Genomic DNA, 19297 nt, shown 5'->3' on the forward strand with positions numbered 1-19297 from the left:
ATTTTTAAGAATAATGGGATAGCACACCATTATAAAAAATGAATTTAGTGTTGTAGAAGAATATTTTGGGGAATGTCATGCACTTTTCAAATGATGCTGTGCCAAAAATGGCCATCGTTCTGACAATTCTCCTACATTTTTAAAGTTGGATTTTTGGGGCCATGGGACTTGTAGTGGTCGCTGTCAGTGTTTAGTGAGAAAGTAGAAAAAATCCTCTGGGTAAATTAAGACTGATTTATCTGTGTGAAATGTTTAATTTTTCATTTCTGCTTAATGTGCTATGTTAACATTTAAATCTTGGTATTGATCTGAATAGACATTTCTTATTTTTAAATTATAGTTTCAAATACCGGTAGGAATCTTTGATTTCCATTTAGTTTAGTGTTGGCAGAAGAGTGAAATGTTCAGATCCTCAAGTGCCTCTCAGCTCACGTTACTATTGGTCTGTTCAAGATTGAGCTATATGGCTAATTATGCAGGTGGCAAAAAATTAGATGAGAAATAAACTAAAGCCAATAGTAGGTTTTTTTTTTTTTTTTTTTCCTCTCTAGCAATTGATTTAAGTTTCAGATGATTACCACTAACAGCATTTTGTTAATGAGCGTTGTGGGCGCTGCTAGGGGTCATTGCATGTTATCTTAGTAAAGAACCAACCTCCCTTTCACTTTGATTACTTGATGTTTATTTTGCTTAATCTCTCCCTTTGCACTTTAACATTTGTTAAAACTATTTTGTCCAAAGCAATCTGATGAAAAATTGATTTATTTTTTTGAAATTTGTGAAAGATGTTCTATTTTGAGATTTTACTAGTTAAAGCTTTTTAGACTTCGGTTTAATTAACAATTGTTCCAATGTTTTGTATTTTTCCATGAAAGACAATAGAAAATTGTTTTATTTTTGTGCACAGTAATTGTGAATCATCAGATACACAGTACTTCCCATCAGCGTATTATGGAGACTTTCATGAGTAGTCAGTAAATTAGTACTACATTGGAGTTTTGCAAAGCATACACAATCTTAACCTTTTAATCCAACTAAATAAAACTAGGAGATTTGGTAAAAAGCAGCCGAATTTCAGAATCAAAAACTGGTGATATGATGGAAGAGTCTGATCGAGTAGGTTAGAGATCTTTGCTTAAGACTCCCCTGCTTGGTTCAAGGGCACATTTAGGAGTTTTGGTTTTTAAAGTCAGTTTCTTTCCTTTCAGATTCTCCTGGCTGGGACAGTGGACGTGGAAGTAATGGCTTTATGAATGGATTCCATGATGGCAGAGATGTCCGGATGAATGGTGGTGACCGCAACGCTTTTGGAGGAAGAGGAGGATCCTCGCGAGGTGACAGAGGTGGGCGTGGAGGGTATCGTGGCAACAGAGGTGGTGGCTCCTTTAACCAGCCGCAGCCAGTTCAGACCACAGGTGGGAAGTACATCATTCCACTGTATTGATCTTAAGCAGTTTACCAGAAGAGAAAAAAGCAGTGGTTCATCGCCCCTTAATTTTAAAACTGAATTTGTGGTTTGGAACACTTTTTTTTTTTTTTTTTTTTAATTTGCACAGAGTTAAAAAAAAAAAAAAAAATTTCACTGGAATATAGACTGCCGCTGGTGTAGACTGGTTTATGCAGATCAGCTGTATATTGACAGGTTTGTCTGCAGCTGAATTGAAGGATTGTAGGCATACAGTTATAACGCCATAAACATGCATTCAGTTATGTTTTACAAGACTTGAGCATGTGTATATTTTGGCTTGAGGGTGCTGTTCTGGTAGGTCTAGAGTAGATGTAATTGGTGAAAGGAAGCTTCCCAAATTCTAACTACCCCCCAAACGTGTCCTCCACCCCAATAGTTTATAATGTTAACATTCCAGGCAGACATTTGAAATTGACACTTACTAAGAAGATGACATTCTGTGTTATGTGGCAGAGCTCAATAAGGGGACTGAATTAAGGTAAGGAGAATGATCATTTTCATTGATGGAGACATTTCCTTAGAGGTAAGATCAATATTTTTGGCAGTTTATGGCCTTAAGTGTATGGCCACAAATCTGGGTAGGTGGGGGAGTTTGAGAAATCTGTATTTGCCCTGCCCGGGGTTTGTTTCCTGCCTTGCGCCCTGTGTTGGCTGGGATTGGCTCCTGCAGAGGCCCATGACCCTGTAGTTAGGATATAGCGGGTTGGATTATGGATGGATGGATCTATATTTAGAAATCTGTAATTTACGTTGTAGCACTTAAAACTTTTAATGTATAACTTCAAGGATTGTGTGCCTTTTTAATCTGTTTGGCATTGAATTGGCATGATTAAAACAGTGCTTAAAGTAAGATAAGTGAGGTTTTTTTTTTCTTCCTCTAAAATTTCTATTTGGTTCATCAAATGGGACACATTCAGTCCCTCTGTCTCCTACCCCCTTACAAAGTTCCCAAACAGCTGGTGTGACATAGCAAACATGTAGCTTCTTTCTAGTTTTCAAAAATGCTTCGTCTCTATAGGTTTTTTTGGATTCTAAGTCCTTATTTGTATATTCCCACCAAAGTTGGCTATTTGTATTTTTTGACAAAATTTAACTATTGTCCTCCATGAAACAGTGTCATATTCAATGAGGAAAAAGTTACATTTTCGGTGTTCTGAAGAGTTAGCTGCAGCATAGATAATGAATTTATACTAGAGGAATCTGATTTTTTTGTTTTAGAACAAGTAGCCATGATCAAGTAAAGTGAAGAAGGAAAGTGTGTTTTGGGCCCTGTGTGCTGTTTGGTTTGTCATGCTCATTATGTTCTTGGCCCAAACTCACTAACAATATAGACACTGCAGATGGGTCTCATGCAGAAAATTTGTTCTAAAACCACATTATAGAGAGTAGTTTCAAAAATAGAGGAACATTATGAAAAAACATTTAAAAAAAAAAAAAAAAATTTTTTTCACCAAGGTCACAGATGTAAAGATGACAAAATATTTTGGCAATTCCGAATGCATGAAGGAATAAACTCTTCATGCCGCTACTTCTTCCAAAAGACCCCTATGCTGTTGCTTTTCTGTAAGGAATATGTCTGAGCTCAAGTTGCACATTAGCTATTGATAAATGAGGTCAAGCTATAGCTTACCCTTTCCGTCTTCCATAGAGGGCCTTTTGGAATATGCAGATAACAACATAAAAAGAGAAATACTTTTTTTTTTTTTTATGCTTTTTCTTTAGAAATCTTGCTGACTAGTAACTAAGAGTAGGAAAGCACACACATGCAAAATTAGCTTTGCTGTTCCAAGTGAAGTATCTGAGACATTTGTTGGCTACATAAGTCCTATCAAATAACGGCTTACCATAGTCTAGATGTGCAAAATTAGCAGTACATAACATTCCTTATGATCGGTTGAAGGTGAATAACTAACATCAGCAACTTCAGCTGGATCACTTCCTTGTTTAGGATCCAGTCTCTAATTTCAGTCGACATCACTGTTTTACATATGTTTCATTAGAGCTTTAACTGCCATATTTTGAGACAATCAAAAGAAAGGAAGTATGCTGCAATGAGTATGATACTTCATATTGGCCATATCAAGTGTTCTCCTGTACCAGGTATATTGTGAACTTTTTCCATGAGGACACTAATCTGCATGGTAAGCTTTAATTGGGTGAAGTGAAAATTCAAGCAAAATGACACCTTTTATTGGCTAACTAAAAAGATTACAATATGCAAGCTTTTGAGGCAGCTCGAGTCCCTTCTTCAGGCAAGATATAAAGAAGGGGCCTGAGTTGCCTCGAAAGTTTGCATATTGTAATCTTTTTAGTTAGCCAATAAAAGGTATTGTTTTGCTTGACTTTTCACTGCGTTCATAATGGCTAACACGGTACAACACCGTAGTACTATAAATTGGGTGACAAAGCCCTGTTTTTGTCTAATGATCCCAATTTTGTTTTAAAATTAAAAAAAGTTTTATATTTGATAAAGCTCACAGAATAGTTATGATTCTAAGGCTTCTGTCAAACCTGTAAAACATGACGAACCCCTTTTAATAATGTAAGATTTTAATTCCAATATAAGGTGGACACATTACATGAATTAGTTGTCAAGAATGTCAAACCTAAAGACTATTTGCTGTTGTCTGTGCTAGAAAATCATTAAACAGTTAATTTGACATACCCAGTGATTTGTGCTTGTGCAACATTGTGAAATAGCCAAAATATTGCTAGCTAATCCCCTTTTCTGACAGCCGATAACGTGATGCCCAGTGGAACTGATGCCTGAGCACAGGCTTTACAGGTACACACAGTTCACCTGCAATCTCTACCGTTCTCCCCCACTTTTTTTGGCTGGTACATAAAATTAAACATCAGATGGAAAAGTCTGTCAGGTCTGAAGCACCTGTGTTTCTTGTATCTGCATTGTATGCATTGTATTTCTGGGTGTCCACTCTGACGCACAAGCCTACCCTATGACTTAAAGCAAAATCATACTTGTTTGAGTTTTGTTGGGGTGAGTCACAGATTTTGGATGTCAAACTATACACGACTGTTGATCTCAGGAATGTGCCACAACTGCCTCAAACTCACTAGAATTATGCAAATGAAGTCTGAATAAAACTGGAAAATTGTAGTTCACAATATAGATGTAGTGTTAATGCTCAACTTAACAAGACCTTAAGCTGTAAGTAATCAATACTTAGCTGATAAGTGTTTGTCCTCCTAACATTATAAATACTTGTAACGATGTGTTTTATATAGCCAGAAATGATTATAAAAAAGTTTAGCACCATGTTTTAACTTTAAATGAATAGCCTTATTGTTGGATTTATGTACTTTAAACATATGTATAGTCAACAAAATTCATAACCATATAGAAGTGGTTTTAAACTTTATTTATTTTTTTAATACAAGATATTTTAAATCGGAATTATGGCTTCAATTGAGAGCCCTATACCTTAAACACATTTTCTGAAAGCATTTTATTTGAATCCACAGCTCTGAGGGTTAAGATTAGGCAATATTTGTTTTATTTGAACATAGCAAATCATCTACCTTTCAGAGTGAAATATTAGTGGATAATTTAACACAGCTGTCTTCTTTCAAAGGTTTTATTCCTTCTGCTGTATGTTGTGAGGTCAATACAAATATCAACAAAACTTTTTTTTTTTTTTTTTTTTTGGGTGGTCGGAATCGCCATTTCTTGCCTCCCTCTAAGGATTCTTGACAAGCATGAAAGTGTAGGTGGCAGTCCTGCATGCACTGAGTCAGGATGTTCGAAGGCACCCAAGTTTGGGTCATTTTCAGTAGAGTTATGAATTACTATCAGGGAGGAATTTAGTAATGTAAAGATGTAATAGACAGTGGCTACATTGTTTTGACCATTGTAGTGGAAGCCCATGATTTTCACCGTTAATGAGCACCAAATATTTTTGGTGCTCTGTTTTGCTTGCATACTGCGTTTTTGTAATGGGTTCCTCAAACGTACACTGGCATATTTTGGTTTCTTTTTCCGGACAATGCAACAAAGTGAATCTTTCCTATGTTTACCATTTGCTTAAACGTTACTTGTGATTGATTCTGTATATGCAGCCTGTTTGCATTTTATGTCAGACATATCTTTCTGTAATGGCTCTTCCGTTTTAAATTCTTAACCTAGTTTTATTTAAAAGCTGGAAGCGGCCATTTCTTAAACCACCTGATTGTTTTAGAAGCATCCAAATCTGCGTGATAAAAGTTCTTTGAAAATCTCTTCAGATAGAATATATGACATGGTCTTTGTATTCAGATTCTTGACAGATCCACTTTTATGATATGGTAATGCTATGTTGTTATAACCCTTAAAAACTCTTATCAGTTGAGTCTATTGGTAAATTTAATGGCTTGTGCTGGCAAGGGAGAGAAAGTTGAAGCAAAAGGTCACTGCCTTTTCTGTCTTTAGAAATATGAACATGAGAGAAGGTAGAAATGATGGGAGTGGTAAATTACCAGACATTTTGTAGTGTTTGTGTACTCACAATTATCTTAATGCAGCAGGTGTACAGTTAAGGTTTATTTGAAGGGAGAAGGGTCCAGTAATTTTACATGTAGTAAGTGGCTGGTCACCATTTCATTTCTAAGATCTCAGTACTGAACAGCGTTAGTCTGGTCTGCTTAACCTCATTAGTTGTTGGTCTTGCAAAGAGTTATTAGAAGTTGTTACCTGATGATTTTTGACTCTTCAAATATTGAAAACCACCTTTTTATTTTCTAAGCAACTAATTGAGAATCAGAAAATTAAATGAATTGAACCATCTAAAGCAGAAGTAAATTTTATTAAGAGATCCAAGAACTCGCAGCCAATTTCCACAACCTGAAATGCCATTTAGAGCTGGTATTTAAGGGAACTGTAGGTTCTAGAAAAAAATCCTGAAGACCATGGAAACTTGACTGGTGGAACATTTTGTATACTGTGTAGGAAGGCTAAGCAAACCCCCACATGTTTAGGTGAGAAAGGAGTGAGTAGTGGTGCACTGCATTGCCGTGATCAGAAGAAAACTACCTGTGATTTTTGTCACAAAAACCTCTGCATAAAGCAGTTGCATTCTGGAACCAAGTGTTTTGACAAATATATCCATGTTGGTTTGAAAAATAGCATTTGAAGGCAATAACGCCTTGACCAGCTGTTAAGTAGGGGTTTTTCTGTTATGCTTTGAAGTTCTGTGGCACCTAATGGTACAGGGGAGTACCAAGTATCAAATCAATCTATCATTGTGAAACAGGAATATAAAATTGTAAAAATCAATGGCTACTTGACGTTCCACAACATACTTCTGTTCTAAATCTACCATGAAGTAGGTAGTGCAATAGATGTTAGTTAAGGTTTTTGAATAGCCCTCAGTCCCTCCTCCCAAGAATATCTCATAGCTGAAAGTGTTCTATTAAGAAGAATGGGAAAATTTTCAAAACAAGAATTCAGAATGGTAACTGTCTGCAAAAAAAGTTTGCAAGCTGTGGTTTTTGCCAAAGGACATGTTTACTAGGGTTACTTTGATCAGGTTTTTTTTAAGGCTGATATTGTTTGCAGAATTTTCATGTTGTTGCAATAGTTTTTTTTGGTTTTTTTTTTCTTCTTTATCCATTTAAAAATCTTTTAATATAAATACTTGGCTCCTGCATAACCAGATGCATAGAAGCCATATGTCCTAGAATTTTTTTTTTGTAATTAAACTATAGACCACAGGTGTTAACTGTTCATTTTTTAACAAAATGAATTTCTATAGGCTTTGTTCAGTGACCTTAAAATACTTTTTTTTTTTTTTTTAATACATTAATTAAAATGTAAAAAACTTTCCATAATACATATGACATAAAATAAAATGTTTCTCATATTTGCATGCTGTCATATTGTTTCCTTTTTTAATTGAGCCTCATTTCAGATAGATGCCTTATGGGGGGTTGGGGTAGAAAGTGTTTTTCACCATTTCTCTAACAAAGATGTATGTATATACTCACAAAGTTTGATACTGGCAGTTAAATGCTGCTTAAATGTAAATATACATGCACTTAGAGGTCTTATCATTTTAAATCATTAATTGCAGTACAGCTTTTGCTGTTAAAATATACATTTACTAAATTTATACAAGTGTTTGTTTCCCTTCAGTGTTTCAGCTAGACATTTGTAATTGTTAAGGTGTAACAAGTATGGATTACCAATTTAATTATGTAGTACTTTTACTAAAATATATGCTGTATGACACACAGCAACAAAAAACAAACACTGTACAAATCTTTAAAAAAGCCTATTTACCAAGTGGCAATTTCAATTTTTGTTTTTCCTATTAAAAGTGCAAGTTTCTGCATTTTAACCAAGCACTCTGATCAAACTCTAGTGGTGGCCATTTTAGTTTAAAGGACAAAATAAAGGTCTGAATTCCTTAAGGTATATTCTTGCCACTACTTCTCCGATTACTTTTTTTTTTTTTTGTTTTGTTTTACTAACACTTTCTTCAACATAAACCTAATGAATGTTCCACTTGTTCTCCTCTGTTTACTGATAAAACAAGCTTCCACTCACTGCTTTTTGTTTAAACTGCAGGAAGATTGCTGCAAAAGAAAAAAAGGAAATGCACTGGCTCAACTATTGCCTCGTGTAAAGGAGCACAGCAACTAAATTACCGTAAAGCTAAGAAAAAAGGGCTGAAAATGTCTGTATACTGATCACCGATGAAGTCTTTTGTTAAAATCTGTGGACAATCGATCGGAGCATCCGTAATGTTTGCCAAGTGCTAACTTGGTAGGGTGCCCAACATTTTTGTAGATTGCACATTTACTTTTCAAATTTTAACTATGCATTTAACAATTTCTGAAAAATTGCTGAATTAGTATGTACTGTTTTCTGAAAAATTTTAAATTTCCCAGTGGTATTCAATGTTTTGGATGAAACTCTGTAGCAGATGAGAAAAATTCACACTTTTAGGACTGATTTTTGTTTTCTCAAAGGGCTAAAAAATTTTCCAAGAAGGGGAAAAAAGCAGTGGTTTTTAACCCATCAAATCAACAAAATTATTTATTTTTGACAAATGTTACTATCTTGCATGTTGTATGAGCCTGCATACTATATGATTTCAATACATATCACATACATGTTACACAGCAAAGTTTAATTGCATGCATTTCCACATTGCACTGCTTACAGTGTGTTTCAGTGGTGTCTCCTTTTCTATTGTCTGTAACTGCACCCAACACAGTCGGGTTTGTACTTTTTGTCCTTTTATGTTGAAGGAAAAATGCACTCAGTCCGCCTGTCTGGCACTGCTCTTTGTGATGGCCTTCCTTGCTTTGCATAAAGGGGCATAAAGGCATCACTTATATTTAATCATAGATTCATCCACAGACAAACCATGGCCAGGCTGATAAAATTCTTTATATGTTGGTTCCACAATGTCAGGCAGAGGCTGAATTTTATACATGGGGGTTATACCCTGGCTCACCCCTTGGGATTTGCTTCTGGTTATCACAGAAATTAATAAAACTTTGCAGGAAGGAGCACGTACCTATCTCAAAGCATAACCTGTCCAAGGCCACCAGGGTAAAAGCACGTTATGACCAGTGCTCCCTGAAGTTATATCGCGAGTCCAGTCTCATCTCTTATTTCTAATGCCACAAAGCCGTTTATCTCGTCGTCTGTTGTGCATTTATATTTTGAAAAATGAGAATGTGGTGCATGTGCACCCCACGATTCCAAAAATTGCTTGGCATGCCTTGTTTTGTCTGACAGATGAAAGGCAGCCTCATGAAAGAACAGCCTGAAATAGTTCAGCGGCTGGTAATCAGTTGTCAAACATCAAGCCAATGCAGTCATGTGAAGTCGAGTAGCCAGGTTGTCTCCCATTAGTCGATATCTGGGTGTTCCTCCCAGGCGAACCTTGCCATAGGTGCATCAGCTGGGGCAGCAACGACTGGTGTCTGATCAGCTAATGCCAGTTCCTCACTCTTCTGCTCGATCACTTGATAACCCTCAACAAAAACAGATTCTGAAAAATCAGTCCAACTTGGCGGTAATACGCCAAACATTGTCTGAGTATTTTGTTTTCTGCACTTGCTTCGCTCCCTTGAGGGATGTCAATGCCATCTTGCCTTTTGTTTATTTCATAACTTTGGCACACGTAGGGATTAGATGCAGAGTCAACAAGTCTGACATTCCTCCAAGCAAAGTGGGGGAATACCTTTTACATAACGCTGAGTTTTTGTCAACTATTAGATATCGCCCTCTACCCCGGATGTCGACTTTTTGTTGACAGGTGCCCTCAACCTCGGTTGTCAACATCCGCCCTAAGAGTTAGTATGAACATAACCTAGTTTGTGTCGTCATGTTGGGTAACAGTATATTTGATGCCTTTGTATATGCATCTCGGGGAAGGAAGCATTCAGTGCTGCTTCAATTATGAGTTAGTTTCAATTTTACATTGAGATTTGCGGAAAATTTTTCTCATCTGTCAGCTGCTTGGATACAAATCCAATGCTATGGAAAGGGAGTGTGCACAAGAAGCTTATCAAGCAGCACCCTTCAGCTGCTGCTTTAGAGAAGTTAACCATAAATGAATAAAGTCAGTTCTGGATATGGAAATTTTATTGGAAGAGAAAACACAATTATGTAAGCATCTATATCTATCAAATAACTATAGGATATCGGTCAATGCCATTTTGTTTTGTTTTTTTTTTGCATTGCTTCAGTTGGAGTAGTTTTTTATCCACTAAAAATGTATTTGGGCTGTGTTTTTTATGCCATTCATTTAATGCTGTCTAAATGTGTGATAACTTACTGTTTGTAATAAGTTGAAGTGTAAGCATGTTTTAGCTTTTAAACCAGTCACTAAGTCCCCAAATGTTGCACCATGTGTAAATTTCTTAACTTGTTGAAAATTAAAGTTGTGTGAAATATCAACTGTTGGAAGTTGTTGTTGCTAATGCGTACAACTGAGAATTTGTCAGAAAGTCTTGGCCATCTTTTTCATATTGCAGAATATAGTAATTGAAATTAACATGTGTGCAATTAGTTGGAAATATTAAAATAAGATTTCCTCCAGTCTGTAATTTGTGCGACTTCTAAAGTTAGGTTTATTTCACGACAATACGACATTAAGTTGACGCCTCACTTGATTTATTTTGATCTTTATTATTCAAGTTTTCCTTGGCAAAAATGTTTTCTGCTGGACTTGTTATAAAGTTTGGCCCTTACCAAATTTCATTTGCATCTGGTTGTGTTTGATTTGAAATTTTGTTGGACAGTTTTCCATAAAGTGAGTACAGTACTTGATAAAGCTTTTGTTCTAAAATGTTAGCCTGTATGCGTCGTTTAATACATATTAGGTACTTTTGCTAGAAATTGTGTAAGTAAAATTGATTTGTTAGATGCATTTGGTAGTCAAATTGATAATTAGAATTTTTTTTTTCTTGATTGCTTGAATGACAGAGTAAATAGTTTAGCGGTTTACTCTAAGGTCATTGTGCCAATGCCTTCATCTATTTGCATACAAATATTTAACAGGTTCCGACAAAACTGACATTCAATTTCTGCCTCTTAGTGAACAAATTACTTTAGCAGAGACTCCTTAATATGCTTCAAGTCCATTGATTTATCCACCAAACCGTGGTACCGTTCAGGTACCTTGGTAGTGAATTTCCATTCGTCTAAAGTGGTGTCCTGGTTTTTGAAATGTATTTGTAGGAGCCATATAAAATTGTATACTTAAAGAAATATAATTGAGGCATGTTGACTGAAATCTTCGAAATAAGCAAAGCTGGAAGTTCCTCATTTATATAAATTGTCAGCAGTAGTTCTCAATCTGGAGAAGTCATAGGAGCAGTATTATTAACTTAAGAAATTAGATAATTAGCTATTTTGGTGTTTCGCTAAAATATTAGTCGGAAAGAATGCCACAAGGGATGGAATAATTTGGCTTGAATACAGGGGCACTACAGAGGAATGAATGTGACTTGCAGCTTGTTTTTAGCCTTAGCTTTCTGTTTTTTGTTCTTTATTGATAGCATTTTTTTTTCCTTATTTCCGATTATCAACAGTAAACTGAAGTTTCATTTATGTTTTCCACTTAACATTTTAATGCTGCGAGTTGTATACCAATTTTACGTTTAGTTCCATTTTGTTGTTTTTTTTTTTGGTTTTTTTTTTAATTATTTTTTTTTTTCCATTTTTTTCTTTAGCTGCAGACACACTGACCTTTCACAAACCTTTTTAACGTAATGTTAAACGTCCATGTTGTTCAGTGCAAAAGGAATGGTTTTCAGTTGTGGCTCGTATATATGCAAGGATTAAGGTTGAGTGAATAATTCTGATTAGAATTGCACCTGTATCCCTTTTCTAGTAGTCTAGCAACCCTACTCAGCTTTAGACATACTTCATTGTTTAATAGCTTGAATTTTTATTTTGGTTTGAAATGCTATTTCATTGTCAAATCTCCTTTCACCGACTTTGTGATTCAGTTACTTAACCAACAGGTGCATTTTTTTTTTTTTTTCCCTTCAGACGCTTCCATTAACAGCATTATAGGTTACACAAATTGACTGAATAATCCTGTTTTTAGAACCATGTAAATTATAAATCAAGGATATTTTTTGCTGAGGTATCCTTAAAAGACAAAAGTGCATTCTATTTGAAAAAGATTGTGGTTGAAACAGAAAATAAAATTATGGTTGAATTATTTTACTATTTGAGATCTTTTTTATTTTTGGAACCAGTTAATTGTTTTGTAGGTATTTCAAACAGTACTCGGTCTAATATTCTCACTAGATTACAACTTGTTCTTCTAACTGTAGGTTTTGGTTATGATAAAGACAATGGCTGGAACACTTCCAAAGAACAAAGGGACCCCTACACCAGCTTTGGTGGTCGCAACGATAGAGGGAAGTCATCCTTTTTTAATGACAGAGGAAGTTCAAGGTCACGGTAAGTTGGTGTATTTTGTATGAGCACTTTCTAGACTTTCACTCTCTCACACGTAGTAATTAATATACCATTTTGTTAGGGAATTTGTTTTGCAAGTATGTTTGTACCATGAATGAAAGCGCTGGCTTTGTCTCTTGCTCACACATTTGTAAATACCTTTTTTTCCCTTCGTAAACTTGCTTTGGCTCCTATTTGAATATAATATTGCCTTAAGTTCAAATTGTACTTTTTCAGTGATGGAGGTTTAGTGTAGCTGATTGGTTAATATAGACCGAGCTGTACAAGACCAACAATATAATGCATATTTTTATACATGATGGTACACTTGTATGTTTGCAAATTTGTGTGTACTAGGATAGACATTTTTCAGTACTTTTGACTGCCTACAATGTGTAAATAAAATCTTTATTTTGAGTAGATATGAACGTGGAGGATTTGGCTCCCGAGAAGGTGGTGGAAATAGCCGGTGGATTGAAGATAACTCTCGAGATGATGATGATTGGTCCAAGCCCCTCTCGCCTAATGACCGCCTTGAGCAGTAAGAAAACTGTGCTTTAATCATTTCTGTAAATGGAAAAATACATGTTAATGTCCGTTCAAAGCATATTTCTCAATGTGGTGAGCCAATGGTTATGTATATGTATTAAAGATGACACTTCTGTGGTTTGGGCAGGAACATCCTTCAACTTGTATATTGAGAACATAAGTTTGGGTTTTTCTAATTTGTTCATTTATGTACAGTGGCAGGAAAAGGTGTTTTTTTTTTTAAATAAGTAAATGGCATTTGATAGTGAACATTGATGTGTTGATTACCTTGGATGCACCTTAATTTGAGTTGGCTGTTTTTAGGGACTATGCTTAAAATGGATAAATGCCGACAAATCCTTTAGAGTGGAGTTCATAAGGTCTTTCTATTTTTTTTTTTTTTTTTAAAGAGAGCTTTTCTCTGGAAGTAACACAGGAATTAATTTTGAGAAATATGATGACATTCCCGTTGAAGCCACTGGTTCAAGTTGCCCTCCTCATATAGAAAGTGTAAGTAAATACTTTATATATAATTTGTTACAATCCCCTACACTCAACCATATGCATTTTAGATAACCTGCTTCTTTTTTTTTTTTTTTTTTAAAGCCATGTGCCGTGTTACTCCAAGGATTAAGTGTTCTTTATTAGAAGCATTTTCTTGTCTGTACTTTGACCTAGAAAGTTTTGTGTATTTTTAACTAGGGCCATAGCAAACTGCTTTGGAATACTTTATTATATGTATACGCTTTTTTTCTTCCAGTTCCAGGATTTAGATATGGGCGAAATCATAATGGGTAACATAACTCTGAGCCGTTATACCCGCCCTACACCTGTTCAGAAACATGCAATTCCAATCATTAAATCCAAGAGGGACTTAATGGCATGTGCACAAACAGGTAATTAAATGTATTTTTAAAGGCTTGTATGTGCATGGCATTTGATTCCACAAAACCTCAAAAAAATAAAAATTCCTGACTGTGATGCTTTCTTCTTCAACTAGGTTCTGGAAAAACTGCTGCATTTTTACTTCCAGTTCTAAGTCAGATATATACTGAGGGACCTGGAGAGGCTTTGAAAACTTTAAAAGCAAACTCTCAGGTAATTGTGTACTTAACAGTCTTTGGTTTAGTTTAAACCTCAGCCTTTGTATGTGGGATATGTTTTTATTTTTTTTTTTAATAAACTTTAGGCTAAACTGAAGTGTGTCCTTTTGCTAAGAATATTTTTGTGTGAACAAACTTTTCCACTGTGTGCTTCCTTCAAGCTGTACTCAAAAGTATTGAAATTTCAAGCAATGTTTGTTAGGTTTCCTTGTTTACGTAACATTAAAAAAAAAAAAAAAATTCACTTGACTACTTTTGTAAATCGATTATTTTTTTTTTTTTCACCCTTTGTGAAGCAGTACCCTTGCTTTAACCCTCCTTACAATTACATTTTCTTCTTTAAAAAAACATTAAAAGCGTTACTTTTTTGGCTTGAAAAATTAAATATTAAATTTGATCTTTGTACTGTAAAATGTGCAAAACATGAGTAGAAAGTCAGAAGTGTAGAAAGTATAAATGATTAATAAAAATAACACTTAAAATACCATACAAAGGACATTTTGACAGTATATATGGTATTAAGCATGATTAAATACACAGTCCAGCGTTAGTTGGGATAATAGTAGTGTGATTCCTTACAGATTTTTTTACCAGACTGATCAGCACATGTGCAATTCACAACAAGCGTCACTTTTGGTTTTGTCAGAATCGCTTTAGATTTCCCAGTCCATTTTTATTTTCTCTGCCTGAAGATCTTTACTTCATCACTGCTTGTATCCCTGTCAAGAATGTGCACACCCGTGCTGCTGAAAAACATTTCTTAAGGGGTGCCACTATGAGGCTAGGAGGTTTTGTCTGCACTGTTGCCTGAGTCAGGGGTCGTCCGCTCTGGTCCTGGATTGCCACCGTGGTTGCAGGTTTTCATTCTCGCCCTTTTTCTTAATTAGTGACCTATGAAATTAATTCATTTTAATTGACTTGCTCTTGAAGACTCGGACCCTTGTTTCTTTTTCCTTAATTAGCTGCCAAACAATAATGAGCCAAAACATGACCAGCAAACTGTGTCCATCATACAGTATCTGAAAATAAGGAAAGGGTTGGAATGAAAACCTGCAGCCACGGTGGTCCTCCAGAACAGAAGTTGGCAACCCCTGGCCAGGGTAACACTCGGGTCTGTCACTTGCACAAGACACGCCTGCAGTGTTTCCCAAGCAATGCTCAGTGCCAATAGTGTTGGCACTTCTACTACAGCCAGAGTAATCCTCTATTCTTTATACAGTTGCCCAGGATGAACACTTTTGGCACTGTTTTTACAGCCAGAGTGTCGCTCTTGTCTAGTGTTAAGGAGGTCAAGCAATGTTATGGAATGTGTTGGATTTGCAGAATTGCTGTCTTTGAAATGGTAATGAAAAAAGTATATTAAGTCTAAATTTCTATTTCTAATATTTACCTTGGAATTGCTTAATCTGAAAATAATTATGCAACCATGTTAATTGGTAATGCATAGGAGCCATAAATATTTGGAAAACTGGTTCGACACTCCTTTTCAGTGCTATAGCACCTTGTCATACACCACAACCTAGTGCAACAGTAGTTGTGTGCATTTTTTTCCATTACCCCTGTACCTTCAACATTGGTATCGGGCCTATTAAGGAGTTTTATTTTGTTGAGTGATTTGACATTCAACAGGATTTTATTACCTGTAGTGTGTGGTTGAGTTGCCTTCCAACATTTAATTGTCAAATGGTATGCGATTGGTGCTAGTCTGTGTCTTTTGAGTTTAACTGCAAGGTAAATACTGTACATTTAAGTAAAGTCGATATGCTAGCCTGGTAGTAAGAGAGAGCACAGGATTTTGAAGACCTAATGTGCATTGTTTGAACGGAGTAGAAATGGTGGTTTCTTCAAGATGTTTGGGAACAAAGAATAGAACTGGGTGGGCCTTGCTCATCAAGGTCCTTTTAAATAGGTAGCAGCCTGGCAGTAATTGGAGAAGGCAGCATTACAACTTGCAGAAACATTTCTGTTCACATTAAGTTACTAGTGTGGTGTACACAAAGGCCACAGATTTCAGGGAAGGTGTGTGTTTATATAAAATTAAAAATACATAATATAAAAGAGAGAGCACACATTTTTGTTTTAGTTAAGGAAGGAAAGAGTTTTTTTAACTGATATTGAGAATTAAGCACACAATGAAGAATTACCTGCTAATGCAAGATTGATTTCATATATACAGAGAATTATTTAGAGTAGTTGTTGCCCTGAATTGGTATTGCCCTGGTTTATCTTGAATCATTAGGTTGGCTTCCTTCTGCTCCGGCACAAAGAGGGTCTGTAGGTGAAGAGTGAACCTGGCTGAATTTGCTTAGCATTAAGTTCAGCAAAATTGCGGAAATATTCGGATATTCTCTGAAGTCCAGGTAATGCATTGAAGTCAGTGGTGAAGGATAAACTGAACAAGTTTTGAGTAGATCGTAATGGTGCATTGGTCTTGAGTGTTCCTGATGGCTAGGGAAGAGTTTCCCAACTATGCTGGACAGATTTATTATGGTCATACATAGGACATTAGCTGTGGGACAACTGTGCTAACTATAGCACCAGTGTCTTCCTGAGGTAAAATTAATAGAATTAAATACAAGAACAGTATAATTTCTTGCAGACTGGAAGCATGAATTCACTAAGGTTTGTCCCCTACTTGTTCAAAAGCAGGTACTCTCCTCGCTTGAGCTGAAAAGTACAGGTTACTACAAAATTCTCAGATGCTTTTGTTCATTCACTGCTACAATATGCACAACACACATTTGATCTTCACTGCTTCCTGTTTGCATGATTTGTTCCACACTCTTGGTGGTAGTATTAAAGGGGTTGGCATATGAATGACTCACCAATTTCAAATTAATGTTGTTTGCATTGGAATCCACATTAAATGTAGTTTAGCCCATTTAAAACAATTCTTTGGATATACCAGTAGCTTAACTGAATCGTGTTAGAAGGATTTAGGCCAGGTTTATACTTCACGCGATGCATGCTCCATTGGGTGCTACTGCGAGCAAAAATGGAGGTTATAAAGAATATATAGGCTTGTTCTGAGGAAATCCTAACTGCTGTGTGCTATACACGAATAAATGACTTTGAGAAAGTGAGTTCAGTATTTGGGGCAGTGAAACCATCTCAGTTTCATGCTAGGACATGGTACCTACCTATGCTTAAATGTTTCCCTAGTATACATTTTTAACTTATCACTATAAATTACTGTTGTCCCAAGAGGGAAATTAACTTTTTACAGAAGCTCAGTGAATAAATACTGTAACAAACTCTAGAAACACCAGAATAACTAAAGAGTATCTGACTTAAGATAAAAATGTCATGATGACAATAAGGCATTTCATTATTAGGACATGTAAATGATTCTGTTAAATGATATTAAGACTGAAGCAGTCTGATGTCCCACTACAGAACCTGACAGTTTCTAGTTAGAGAGCATATTACAGTTAACAACTGCAATTAATGAATGAATGGTACATCATGGATTAAGATTTTATCAAATTTGAACAATGCTTGTCAGCTATCCAATTTTTTTTCCCTTGACTGTTTCTCTTTTTACATTAACAATATTCTCTATACAGGAACTTGTTAAATATGATTGCCCATGATTTTCTTCCTGCCTACCTTCAGACAACTGCCTACTTTTCTCAGTGTCCATTGTAGTGCACACAAACAGCAGCATATCCTTTCTAAGTGTACACTGGTTGAATCTGTGCTGTTTATATTGCAGGCCCGTGCGATTCTTCACAGACGAGTTTATTTACAATGTAAAGGGCAATCTGTTTGAACCTTCCATGTATTTCTAACAACTTCTAAAGTCAGTTATAGGAATTATCCAATTTTTTTTGTGGTGATCTTCAGCAGACATACAGTATGTGAATACTATTCAGAAAAATTGGTTCATTTTTGCAAGGTATTAATTTTGGGACATGACTGCTTCCCAACTTGTCCTTTCGAGAGAGAGCTGCAGATATATCCAGTGCAGTACTAACATGTTTAATCACATTTTCTTATGAGCATGATCTCATAAAGCTGGTATTGGGAAGTATGGGCACAAAAAATTTTACACATGGCAAGTTTACTGTTGATGAAACAAAGTTTTAAAGAATGAAAGGTAAAATATTCTTGTAATTTATTGCTGTGACTGGTCTCTTTGGTGTGCTGTCTCAGGGTTGTTTTTGTAGCAGGCTGTGGTATATAAATTAACCAATTAATGGTTAGTGTAGTTTGGCAATTTCAGAATAGTGGATTAGGCTGAGGAGGAGGATTAGAAGTCTTCAGAAAACACAATTATAAAATGCAGGTGTCTGTTGGACAAAAGAGCAGGTGTTTCCTTTTAAAAGCCTTATTGTAAAGCAAAATCATACTCTGTCCATAAATGTGTTAAGCTTTAAATTGATATTTTACATTTTTTATTTTTATTTTATTAATTTAGGAAAATGGAAAATACGGCCGTCGTAAGCAGTATCCCATCTCTTTAATATTGGCCCCAACTAGAGAACTGGCTTTACAGATCTATGATGAAGCTAGAAAGGTATGGATCTGAAAATGAATACATTAAATGTATTTACTGTATGCATTATTTTTGTACATTTCAATTTAATGGCCAGTATTTTCAATTTTATGTATTTAAAAAAATTTTTTTTTTTTTTTGTAATATGCCTGGTAACTTCAGCTTAAGTAAATATTTTTAGGGGGAAGTTTAGAGTAGGGATTTGTTACTAATTAAGAGTAGGATTTTAATCCTAAATGCTCTAATGTTAACCCAAGTACTAATCTTTTATATTCACAAATTTTCTTAAAGATTTTCAAATGTAGTAACACAGACTGTGGTTTAAGCTTTAATTTTAACATTAAAAAATGTAATCTTGTTTTTTTCTGTTATAATATGTAAGTTAGTTGGTTTGATAGGTTTTTAAAAAGCTGTTTTGCCCTCACTGAGGTTAGGAAAATCATAGGGGTGGGTAGTGTTGCCATAAAATAACATGGTATGATTAAAAATTGTTTATAATCTATGCGCATATACTTTTCAGACTGAGTTCAGCTTGGGTGCATCAGGTGGCCCAATTTCATAGGTTAAAAGTTTTCGTAGGTTTCACTGTTTTCATAAATACCATTTTAATCAGATTAATTCCAAAATATCTGTATTGTGTAAAACTTTTGTAATAAAAATATATTGCCAATGCCTTTTTATAAAGTTTTTGCCAAATATGTAGTGTATAGACTATACAATTTAAAAAATGAAACAAGGTTGACGAAAGTATTCCCAAATCCTTTGGTTTTGGA

At 35.3% G+C, this 19297-nt stretch overlaps 1 protein-coding gene across 11 annotated transcripts in view; it reads left to right on the forward strand.

Annotated features, from left to right (window-relative positions):
• Nucleotides 1-19297, forward strand: part of ddx3xa (DEAD-box helicase 3 X-linked a) — a 63774-nt gene that overhangs the window by 25453 nt on the left and 19024 nt on the right. For 8 of the 11 annotated variants that reach the window (XM_039745110.1, XM_039745116.1, XM_039745113.1 and 5 more), the window contains 7 exons: nt 1209-1415; nt 12269-12398; nt 12817-12936; nt 13334-13433; nt 13684-13819; nt 13924-14021; nt 18447-18545. In XM_039745110.1, coding sequence (XP_039601044.1) covers nt 1209-1415; nt 12269-12398; nt 12817-12936; nt 13334-13433; nt 13684-13819; nt 13924-14021; nt 18447-18545 — 890 coding nt within the window. The remainder of the gene's footprint in view (nt 1-1208; nt 1416-12268; nt 12399-12816; nt 12937-13333; nt 13434-13683; nt 13820-13923; nt 14022-18446; nt 18546-19297) is intronic. The other 3 variants (XM_039745114.1, XM_039745121.1, XM_039745115.1) reach the window with 2 other exon arrangements.

The sequence above is a fragment of the Polypterus senegalus genome, chromosome 2 (assembly GCF_016835505.1).
Source record: "Polypterus senegalus isolate Bchr_013 chromosome 2, ASM1683550v1, whole genome shotgun sequence".
Classification (NCBI taxonomy): Eukaryota; Metazoa; Chordata; class Cladistia; order Polypteriformes; family Polypteridae; genus Polypterus; species Polypterus senegalus.